Raw genomic sequence first — 12,616 nt, 5'->3', positions numbered from 1 at the left:
TAACTTTAGGTTGAATCCCACAATTATTTTTCTTGACCCTTCCCTACTTCTCAAGATATATATCCCATCCTAAAGAAAGAGCAGAGAGATGCCATAGTTCTCTCCATAATTATAAAGCCTAGAATACTGCCTTCCAGACAAAGAGTACAAGACTGAACTCAGAAATCCAGGCCTTGTATCTTTTTCTTTGTTTCTTATTTTTTAATAAATTTAATTTTGTTCTAAAGGTGTTGTGGAGAGGGGTTACAGTTACATACATAAGTTAGTGAGTACATTTTTTGTCAAACTTGTCACCTGGCCCTCATTTTTCTCCCAACTTCCCTCTCCGCCACACTCCCCCCAAGTTGTACAGTTAATTTCCAAAATATTGTCCTGTGATTATTGGTTCATCATTTGTGCTTTGTCTAACCATTTTGATATTCCTTGGCCTCAGAGATTCCCTATGGCTATTTCCTGCTTATAAGAGCCCATCTCCTTGGCTTACAGAATGATTTCAAAGACTAGAAACTGGGTATTAATAGAAAAAAAATGTGACCTTCTTGATCTAAAGAATTAGACTACTTTTGTTAACTTCTCATTCAGAAGTCCTCCTTAGACTACTATGAAATTTGCCTTTTATTCTGGGAAAAAAAATCAAAAGTTCCCAGAACCACATTCACATCTACAAAATATGACCAGACACTTAAGCCAAGAATAGAGGAAATCCAATACAGTAAACAAATCCAAATTTGCTACATTCTTCTTAGGAGTATATTGGCTTTTCTTGCATTTAATTCTGATTGCTTTTTACATAATCTTCAATTTATGAGATTTCATCCTCCATCTATGATTGCTTGTCATTGTTTGTAAACATATCCAGTGATAGAAAGTTTACTTATTTCTGTTGCTAATCTGTATATTATCAGTCTTGTTTTTGTATTTATCCGTGTTAAATATTATAGGGAAGTACTTTAAAAGTCTCCAGTTATTACACTTGACAATCTGTCGCACATCATCTTTCCTACCAATGCTACTTTTGTTTATAATACTGGCCCCTAATGAAGATATTATTCTACTGAGATGCAACTACCAAAAACAAAATTGGACATGGTTTCCTAAAGCCATTGCATTAGCTTCTGTTTAAATGCACCAGCACTTTCAACTTTTATTACATTGGTGAAATAGACATTACTTACTACTTGATGACAGACCATTAATCAACATGTGCTTTTTTATGAAGGTGGCATTAATTCTGTATGCCAATTATCCAAAAATTATGTTTAACCTGACCACTTATAAAACCAAGGAGGACATGGTTTTAGCCATATCCAAGATGCATCAAGTCGGTGGAGACCTCACAAATACTTTCAAAGCAATTCAATTTGCAAGGTAAGTTTTGAGTCAAAATATTAACACTATAAAAGTGCTGACTAGTAAGTAAAAAGAAAGAAAAGGAATAGGAATGATAAATTACCTGGAATCTATTCTTAAATCTGAACTAGAGACATCTCTATGATTTGAATATTTTGAGAAGGCACAAAAATTAAGTTAAATTATTTGATTGTGGAATTTTAAAAATAAGATATGACATGCTGCTAAGTAACTTCACATGAGCTGAATGAAATGAGAAAATCTTAAGTTAAATAAAATACCAGGCAATAGAGCCATCTACCATTAAATTGTATCAGAACTACAAACAGATTAAAATATTGGCGTATTTCATGTAAATTATCAAGAGCCACAAAATAATGAACACATGAATGTGCAAGAAATGAATATATTTATTGCACTGGTCAGAACCTGTGGGACATGTAAAATTCACAAGTAATGTTATGTGCCTTGTCTTACCTCAACTTTGCTCTCATTCAGCCTCTTGGCCTTTTGCTCTATTTTATAATTTGAAAAAACAAATAGTAACCACTTTGTTGTTAGAAAATAAAGGAGAACAATAAACTTGCCTTCCCTTAATCTATTTTCTGCCATTTTATCTTACACAGTTTCTTTCCAATACCAGGTGGCTAGGCATGCATGGCCTTGAGATGCCCAGCCCTATACTCCTGCCTTCTGTCGCAACTTTCCTCCTCCTTCTCACTACTATTCTGAATTAGTTGTCATTTGACATTGCAAATTTCTAGGACCACTGCAAATGTTTTATCAACAACTGTCCACGAGAAAGAGTCCCTTCCCCTTCTTTTTCCTTTACAGATTTTCTCTCTGAGAAATCGTGTCCCCCTTGGCTTCATCATCAGCTTTGTGTACCTTCTCATTGTCATGTTGTCAGTGCTGAAGTCTCTTCCCAAATCTCTTTTTTCTTTCCTTTTCTTTTCTTTTATTTCCTTTTCTTTTCTTTTCTCTCTCTCTCTTTCTTTCTCTTTCTCTCTCTCTCTCTTTCTTTCTTTCTTTCTTTCTTTCTTTCTTTCTTTCTTTCTTTCTTTCTTTCTTTCTTTCTTTCTTTCTTTTCCTTTATTGTCAAAGTGAAGTACAGAGCAGTTACAGTTTCATATGTAAGGCAGTGAGTACATTGCTTATTCAACTTGTTACCTCCTCACTCACCCCCTTCACCCCTCCCCCTCCCCCTTTCCCTCTCCCCCCTCCATGAGTTGTACAGCTGGTTTACCCCAAATGGTTTTGTAAGTATTGTTTTGGGAAGTGTTATATCATTGTTGTAATTATTTTCAACATGCCATGTGAAACTGTACCCTTTCTTTTTTCTCTCTCTCATATTTCCTTCCTGTGGTTTTACCCCTGGTATCATTGTATCTCATTTTAGTACCCTGGATACTGTATGTACATGTATTAGAACTATGGAAGGGAAAGGGAATACCAAAATCGAGAGACAAAGGACAAAGGACAAAGGATAGGTTCTCTCTTACTTGACAATTTCCCTCATGACATTGCCATTTTGAGTCAGGCCAATTTCTGATCCCTCAGTCATTCAGACATACTCTTCATGTTTTGGGTTTTAGGTTTTTTTTGGTTTGTTTTTGGTTTTATTTCCCTTCCTTGCCTCCTTGGATTATAATCTTGTCAGCCATCACATCCTGCCATTTCTATTTCTGTGCCTCCCATTATATCTGTCCTCTCCTTTCCTTCAGTATATATATTTTAGCCATTGCTCCCATTAGCTGGTGATTTTCCTCATGTCTCAAAAGCATGTTTCCTATAAGACAAGATTCAGTCTGTTTAAGCTCTCTGATGTCCATTATGACACCATTTTAGGTCCAGCCATCTCCAAAAGAATGGGCTTAATAATCAGTGTGAAGGAGTTTTGCTGGTCTAGTAACAACCATCTAAGAGAAAGAATTCAACTGAGATACTAATAGAGACTAAATAATTAAGAACAGGTTAAATAAACCAGTGTCTCCAAATAATGAAATATTGTGTATCAGTAAAAAAAGAATATGGGAAGATCACCTTCAAAATAAAATATAAATATTTAAAATGCACTATTATTTGTGCAAATGCTTTTGGACTCTGAATATATGCATTTGATATCCAAATAAAATATTTTCTAGAAGGAAATAAGAAACAGAACAGTGTTTACCTTTGGGGGGAAAAAGTAAACTTGGTTTCAATTTTTTTCCATTTAGTTTAATTTTTTGTCTACTTTAATTCTCTCTGTTGTGTGTGCCAATCCTGAGACTTGAACTCAGGTCCTGGCACTGTTCCGGAGCTTTTGTACTCAAATCTAGCACTTTTCCACTTGAGCAACAGCTCCATTTTCAGATTTTTGGTAAGTAATTGTAGATAAGAGTCTCACAGGCTTTCCTGCCTAGGCTAGCTTTGAGTAGCAATCCTTAGATCTCAGCCTCCAGAATACCTAAGAATATAGGTGTGAGCCACTAGTGCCCAGCAGCCCCATTGCTTTTTAAAAACTAATTAAATGTCACGAAAAGATAGATCTATATGAATAAAATTTATAAGAGGAATATCTTTGCTCTGTTGGTAAGTATTAAATTAATTTAAAATTTTTAAATAAATATATTCTAAGGATTCTAGGCACAAATTCACACACACACACACACACACCTATGAAAATTATCTTTAACATCAAACAAGAATTGAACAAATGGAACATCTTTAAATATACCACCATGATATATTGTGCTGGGAAAAAAAAATAATTTCTCATTTCTGTTTGGAGTTAGATGTCTACAAATGAAGTCCATCTTTTGAAATTTAATTTTCAACTTTATTGGCCACAGAGAGTTTGCTTATTCACCATCTTCTGGAGGACGCCCAGGGGCTACAAAAGTAATGGTGGTTGTAACAGATGGTGAATCCCATGATGGGGCTATGCTGAAAACGGTGATCGAGCAATGTAACAATGACAATATACTGAGGTTTGGCATTGCAGTAAGTGGCTTTTCTTCCCACTGCTCTTGTGATCATGTGTAGCCTCACCTTTTCAGTCTGCATGTTCATACTGGCTGCTTGTAGTTTATTACTGAGCAGGTTGGTTTTTTTGCTGTTATTCTGCTTTACAGTGCTTTCATTTCTGTCAACTAAACAAATGTTTGTGGGAATATTACTTGGTCTACTTCCCCAAAAGAGTCTATAATATTAAGAAGTAAAAATGTGCTAATAGGAAATCTGGAGTGAGCAGGAATAACATTTTTTCTCTTCTTCCTGTTTTCAAGGTTCTTGGGTACTTAAACAGAAATGCCCTAGATACTAAAAATTTAATAAAAGAAATCAAAGCAATTGCTAGTATTCCAACAGAAAGATTCTTTTTCAATGTATCTGATGAAGCAGCTCTACTTGAAAAGGCTGGGACATTAGGAGAACAAATCTTCAGTATTGAAGGTAAAACAAACAGAAACAAAAATGCCCCATTCTGAGAATTTTCTTTTAAAAATTTTTCTTGAGAAATAATCAAATACTTATCACATGGATATAAAGTGGTATAACCTATATTTAAAAACTCACATAAATTAATTTATAAATAAAGAGACAGAGCAAATGAATAAGAAGTTTATTTTCTAATAATCAAACACAAATGGCTAGCAAACATAAGAAAAATATTTCTAGCTTCAGTAATTATTTAAAACATACAAATTCAACCACTTTTATGTTTTTTTTTGTTTTTTTTTTCAAATTTTTATTATCAAACTGATGTACAGACAGGTTACAGTTTCATGTTAGGCATTGGATACATTTCTTGTACTGGTTGTTACCTTGTCCCTCATACCCCCCTCCCTCCTCCCCCTTTCCCTTTCCCCCCACACTTTTATGTTTTATCTAAAATACACTTTTGTACAGATTAATAATGCTTAATCTTACAGATGCTTCTGAAAAGCAAAGAAATAGATATATTTCTAAGAACATGAAAAGCTCTTATACCCTGGAAGGGATAATTTACCAATCTCTATTATTATAATCATTTTATTTTTTATGTGATGATATATAATTTTGGAAGTTCTTTGTATATAATAAGCATACATGCTCTTATGATTGTAAGAGAACAGTGAAGAGTTTTAACAGTTTACTTTGAGGAAAGTAGTATATTTATTAGTTTTATATACTTTAGGTATATGGCTTGACAGTGTAGAAATATAACATATGTAGAAATTCACTGTATAGAAGACTGGAACACACTTTAAAGTCACTTAGAAGCTCTACCTGACCATAGTTCCAGATTGTACCTTAAATGAAGTTCTACATGGGAGTATTTTATTGAGCACCTACCTATCAGGTGCTGTCTCAGAAACTGACTTCAGGAGATTGTGTAAGTTAAATATTCATTCCTCCAACCTAATCTTGGTCTTCTGACTATCCACTGGAAATTTGTGTCTGAAAATTTTTATGGCTTCTTAAATATCACATAGCAATACTAGGTTACTTAAATTATCACCAAAATCTAATGTTCCTTGAAATAATACAAAAATATAAAGCCACCTATGCTGATATTCATTAACAGTCACATGAATGAAAACAACTCTAGTGTGATCTAAAATATTGCTAGTAATGTTTTTGCATACTATATAGTATTATAAACTTTTGAGGGGTACTATTCTATTTACAAAATTTTCCTCTAGTCATCATGTATGAATTACTACATATTCTAAACAATACTGCCTTCTGGAACAGTTTCTTCTCTTTAGTAAGCAGTTCAACTTCCTTTCAGTGAACATCAGTGAAATGTTACCATGTTGATCTCAATCTTCCTAGATAGATAGAAAATTAATTCTAATTGATTATTATGATGTTATACAGATTATTATGATGTTATATGTATGATGTTATACGTACAACTAGGATAAACTTTTCAATTGGTAAATCTTGAATCTTTAGTTCTGATGGCTAACCAAATATCTGTCTGTATTTTTCCCTACAAATTAATTGCCTAATTCTTCCAACTGCATCTGAGATATTTGTGCACCAAGATTACACCAAGATGAAAAGCTAAAAAATTCAGTTAATTTCTTAGCTAGTAATGATACATTAAAAGAAAATCATGATAAAAGATAACTGTGATCTCTTCCTTTGTTTGAAGGTTTTTGACATCAGGAACATCATAAGTATTCTATTAAATATATTAATGATTAATCAAGATTAAAGCCAACTTTGAACACTACCTTACACACTTTCTTAGTGATTTCTTTTTGGCAGAATTCTCTAGTCCTATATTGTAGAGTGTAAATCAAAATGTTGCATGTGCAATGTGTGAATGTGGGGGAACTATATTTGAAAACTTGATTTAAAATTGCTGACAGTCATTAAGTTTTTGAAAATGGTCTTTCCTAGGTACTGTTCAAGGAGGAGAAAACTTCCAGCTGGAAATGTCCCAAGTAGGATTCAGTGCAGATTACTCTCCTCAAAATGTACGTATGTCACAGAAATTCAAATTATACCCCCATTTGGCATCACATCAACCCCAGACATGGTAGCTCAGAAATAAAGTAGGAGAAGCAGCAACTGTTCTAATTCCTAGTTACAGCCCTGAGGGACCTCTGTGCTGCTGATTAAGCATCAGAAACAATGAAGGTTAACAATAGCTTTCCTTCCCTATTCCAAACAGATTTATAATGGGAAAAAAATAATATGTAAGGAAGGCTTTGAATACTCAGGACACAAACACTGTATATAAATGTCAAGTGTTTCCCTTGAGGGAATTGTCTCAAGGGAATTTAACTGATAAATACATGCCATCAATAGTTTGGCATTCCGAGTTGCCCTTAATATCTTTGAGGGCTAAATCAAAAATGGTTTTGTGTGTTTTTTAAGTAGACACTGGAAAAAATGTGAGATAGGATTGGAAAATACCACTGTTTTCTTAGCTCAGGGAAGTCTGTTTTAGTTTCTTAAGAAGCATCTGAGTTCCGACCTCTGATCCTAATTCTTCCCAGGACATGGGTATGAGTATAGGGAAAAGGGCAAAAGACGCAAAACCTTAAGGAACTATTTAGGGAACAATATAAGTTCCAATAATACCATAAGCAGATGGAAGGACCCAAGCACACTTAATTCTCCACCCAGAATAAAAGTTGTTTTTCCTGCATTTTCAACTCTGAAAAACTACTCATAAAAATTATGACTCTTTCCCATAGAAAAATGTAAATAAATCTGGGCAGACAATTTGGTACATGATTCCACAAAGTAGTTCAGTCCTTGGAGCCCATTTATGCACACCCCACCCCCAGTTCAGTCTCAGATTTTATTACACTCATTTGCAGAGTCTCATCATCTCTTATCCTCAAAATGAGACATCATTTACTTATTATTTGAATCCAAAATTATGTACATATTTTCTATTAACTGAGATCAAAAACATAAAAATAATACCTCTCATGCTGACCAAGCCTGTGTTCTGCATTGGTTGATAGCTTTAGATGTTACCATTGGTTTTCAACCAATCCAGAGTAGTCTGCCTCCTTCACCCTCCCCCTGCCCTCCAGAGCTCAAGGAAAGTAGCATTTCTTTTCATTCCAATAGATTAGCTGTCACATCTGCAAGTGCTTTTTGTAGTTGTGCTATTATAAAACATATAAAACAAACAGGATGTAGGAATATAGATGCCAGAAACATAACTGAGCAGGATTAAAAAGGAGAAAGAACCTTAAAAATACAAATAGGTCAAGCTGGTCAGAGTGGCTCATGCCTTTAATACAAGCTACTTAAGATTCCAAATTCTGAAGAAAGTGGTTCAAAATCAAACAGGGCAAGAAAGTCTATGAGATTCTTATCTCCAATGAACCACCAAAAACATGAAAGAAGAGCTCTTGCTCAAGTGATAGAGTGCTAGTTTTGAGCAAAATAAAAAAAATCTCAGGGACAGAATTGGGGCCTAAGATTAAGTTCTAGGCTGTGAACAAAGATGCAACTGGTCAGAAGAAGAAATCAAAGAGTGTGTCTGACAAAACAATGACATCATTTACCTTGCTGTGGATTCTGTACTTCTGGTGATTCATCTGTCTCCTATTTACTGTGAGCTTTTTCTATACTATGTGGAAATAGAAGCCCACACCTGGCTCCTTTGTAGGGACTTATAAAGACTCAGTATTTGCAAATGTGTGCCTTTGAATAGAACTTTGAAGGTGGCTATGTAACTTGAACCTCACAGCTCCTTGAAACAGTTTATCTGTATATTATAAGTACAACCCATGGTGATAAAGATCATGATCATGATCAGGTTCTACAGGACAAATTTATTGGAACAATTTTGAGATATATCAAAATACACTCACGAATGTTTTACTTCATTGTGTATAGACAACATGTTTCTATTTTGCCTCCCTTACATTCTTACTCATGAAAGTTGACTTGTCCTAATGATTTTCATTGTTCCATTATTTCAGCATATTCTGATGCTAGGTGCAGTGGGGGCTTTTGACTGGAGCGGAACTGTTGTACAGAAGACATCTCATGGGCATTTAATTTTTCCTAAACAAGCATTTGAACAAATTCTGCAAGATAAAAATCATAGTTCATATTTAGGTAAGGCACAGCAGTATTTGGTACAGGAAATTTAAATTATCTACAGGAAACTGAAATGACCTTCCATTAAAGTAGGTCCTTACTGAATCTCAGGGTCAATTCTACAAATCAAACTTCCCAATTCTCTCTCTCTCTTCATATCTATATATACATATATACATATAATTAAATATATATGTATATACATATATATGTATATGACATATCATTACCTCTTCAGTTCCTGTATTTGTTCCAGGATTATGCAGTGCCAAGTCCATTGTAGCTGATGAAGATAACCAAGAATTGAGGGCCAGCTTTGCAGGATGGCATCCTACTTGTGTTTAGCAGGGCTTCAAGTGAAAGGGCAATGAGAATTCATTTTAAATATTGGAAGAGGATCCTAAATAGGATGCAATAAAACTTTGCATCTGCAATTTTATGGCTCTAAGACCATCACTGAGAAAATACTGTAACTGCTGAGGATGCATAGCGTTCAGTGCTGTACTTCTGATACTTGATTCATATCCCCCCATCAATAATCCTCTCCAATGTTATTTTAATAACTGCCAAGCTACCACTAAAGACATACACTTTTTTAACTTCTCTAAAACTTTTACTTTATCATTTCAGTGAAGCACATTAGCTTTTATTTTGCCTTTGGAGCACTATTTGCTTTTTCGGGGAGGGGGGTCCAAACCCAGCAGATGCATAAATGGGAATGGAAAGGTTTTTATTTTAAAATCTCTTTGGATTGTAAAACAATGCATTGCTATTTTATACTGTGTTTGGTCCAAGCTTCATGGAATAAATCTATGAATAAAGTAGGCTTTCTGTTCTCAGGAATAGTAGGAGTTTCTTCGACCTAACTGAAGAGCCTGGGGTTATCCCTAGCTTTGCAAACCTCATCTGGCTGAGCTAGCCAGCGGCACTCACCCTGTGCCTCCTTCTCTCCCAGGTTATTCTGTTGCTGCAATTTCGACCGACAAAAGTGTCCATTTTGTTGCTGGTGCTCCTCGGGCCAACTATACTGGCCACGTCATCCTGTACAGTGTGAATAAGAATGGCAATGTCACAGTTATTCAGTCTTACAGAGGAGGACAGGTAAATATGACTTAGAAGAGTACTGGTAGAGTTTGTACGTGGCTCGTGGAAACTAGCATTCATTTAGTGCCTCATTTGTGTTCGGTTCTGTAATGTACCAATGTACTTTTCACTGTATAGAACTTAAACCTTCACAACTGTATTAGAAGATTTGCCACTGCCTTTGGACAAGTTACCACAAGTTTTGCTAAGGTTCTAAGATCACACAGCTTTAATGGGGTTGAGCTGTCCTTAATATTAATTCTAAATGGCTTACCACATTCCTGTGTGGTGACACCTATGTCCGGGTTTTTTTGTTTGTTTGTTTGTTTGTTTGTTTTTGTCTGGGCTTGAACTCAGGATTCTGTCCTTGGCTTTTTGTGTTCAAGGCCAGCAGTCTACTACCACTTGAACCACAAATCTACTCCCAACTTTTTGTTGGATAATTGGAGATAAGTCACACAGACTTTTCTGTTCCAAACGGCTTCAAACCACAAACCTCAAATCTCAGCCTCCTGAGTAGTTAGGATTACAGGCATAAGCTACTGGTACCCAGTAAAGTTCATAGTTTTGATTGCCCAGATTAGTAATGCATGTTGACTAGCCCATACTACAACTCAAGTATCTGGAGGAAAAATAACAAGAGTAAGGGAGCAGTAAAATATCATAAGCAATGAGCTTCCACAGCTGGACCTGTCACGATATTCTAGATTTGATGTTTGTAAAACTCAAATAGCTCTCCATCTCTGCCACTTCCTACTGATATGTAGCCATGTGGTAAGAAGATCCCAAGACTAAGCTTACTGAGGTGACTTACCTCAAAGGCCTGTGGCCAGAGCAAAGAACAGCCAGCTGGCTCCTTTCCTTTCTAAGCAGTTTTTAATCTGTGGGCTTAGGGAACTTAAGAAATGGACATCCATGATCCCTCACAATTGACCAAGTCCTTCCAAGAGTCAAAACTAACCACAGATTTCTCTTCTCTGGGATTAAATCTAATTCTGCTGTTCCTATAGCTTTTTCTAAGAATAAGACCTGAATTCTCAGCCACAGACTAGCTATTGTAAGATTTTTTTCCCCCTTCCTCCTTATTTTAAGTTGTTTTTCTGTTGAGAACATAGTGGACATTTTTATGGAGTTATTAATTTACTATTAATTCCCACATTCTCTGGCTCAGTTGTTTTATTTTATCTCCCTCTGTTTCTCTCAAACCATGTGACAATAACCTGTTCTGCACTTTGCAAGGGAAACTGACATCACTCATGTTTTTTCCAGTTCTTTCCACCTAGAAAACTTGTCTTCCTCGAAGATGATTCCTATATAACTTTATCTTTGTAGACCTTCCTGGATTCCCTGCATTTTGATCACATAGCATTTGGGATTGTCTGAATTCTAGTATATTTTATGATGAAAGCACAAGTATTTGTCTTCCTGCTTCTACTTCTACCTATCTTTCTCTCTAGCACCCTGTTACACAGCTCTTGAGAGTTTCTCTTATGTATGTGTTACTTGGCCCACTAGCACAGAAATACATGGGATGTTTATTAAAAATATTATTTGCTGTACAATCCCAGAGTTATCTCATCAGAGTCTCTGGAAATGGGACTCAGGGATCTATATTTTAAAGAGACTTCCTTGGTGATTCTTGTGCCCACTAATTTTTAAGAACTAAGAGTTAGATCATAACACATACTGATGTTTTATGGTTCCTAGCACCTTGCTGCCAGTAAGACCACAGTTTCTATGTATTGAATAAGTAAATAAAAGTTTAGTATGATGTTTTATATATATATCCTATGTATCTGTAATTATATATCTATATTTGGAAGGATATACATACATATATAGATAGCATGTAGAGATAGGGAGCTGTAGATAATAAAGATATATATAGATAGATATGGATACAAATATAGATATATATATACAGATATAGATATAGATAGATATATCTGACCCTAAGAATCCTAAAATCAATTTGCTTTACCATGGTAGATTGGCTCCTATTTTGGTAGTGTTCTGTGCTCAGTTGATGTGGATAAAGACACTATTACCGATGTGCTCTTAGTGGGTGCACCAATGTACATGAACGACCTCAAGAAAGAGGAAGGAAGAGTCTACCTATTTACCATCACAAAGGTAAAAAAATATTACTTTATTTTTCTTTTGTACTGATAAATGATTTAAATCTGCACTTTGAAGCAAAGTTTAATATTCTTGAATGATAATCAATTTACATGCATGGTACAGTTTATGTCATCTATTTTGACAATGTTTCCATCCAGTTAAAAGCACAAACTGACAGAAAATTAGACAACTCTGAAGGGACAAGAAGTTGAAGTTAATATAATAAAAATTATAATTATGTGTTATAATAGTCTTTCCCTACCTTATTTATTACATTTATTTAAAAATTAATCCTCTAACAGATGCAATTAAAACTATTCTAATTGTCCATATGACATATGTATATTGTATGTGCAACAAAAGAAAGGCATACCTACTTATTTGAAAGTTTAATAACTTCCCACTCTCTTAAATGTTTCTAGTCAAATATTCAGAACTGTCATTAATGATTCAAGCTAAAAATGTTTCTTAATACTATTCCAATAAATTCATTTCATAATTTTATAATAGAGAA

General features: G+C 34.8%; 1 protein-coding gene across 1 annotated transcript in view; it reads left to right on the top strand.

Moving 5' to 3' along the window:
* The window catches only part of Itga2 (integrin subunit alpha 2), a 92,116-nt gene that overhangs the window by 47,988 nt on the left and 31,512 nt on the right, over positions 1-12,616 (top strand). The window contains exons 7-13 of the mRNA XM_048368171.1: positions 1,220-1,368; positions 4,185-4,335; positions 4,620-4,785; positions 6,727-6,803; positions 8,778-8,916; positions 9,854-9,999; positions 11,971-12,114. Coding sequence (XP_048224128.1) covers positions 1,220-1,368; positions 4,185-4,335; positions 4,620-4,785; positions 6,727-6,803; positions 8,778-8,916; positions 9,854-9,999; positions 11,971-12,114 — 972 coding nt within the window. The remainder of the gene's footprint in view (positions 1-1,219; positions 1,369-4,184; positions 4,336-4,619; positions 4,786-6,726; positions 6,804-8,777; positions 8,917-9,853; positions 10,000-11,970; positions 12,115-12,616) is intronic.

This window comes from Perognathus longimembris, chromosome 19 (genome assembly GCF_023159225.1).
Source record: "Perognathus longimembris pacificus isolate PPM17 chromosome 19, ASM2315922v1, whole genome shotgun sequence".
NCBI classification, from domain to species: Eukaryota; Metazoa; Chordata; class Mammalia; order Rodentia; family Heteromyidae; genus Perognathus; species Perognathus longimembris.
This window is presented reverse-complemented; position numbering and strand designations above follow the sequence as displayed.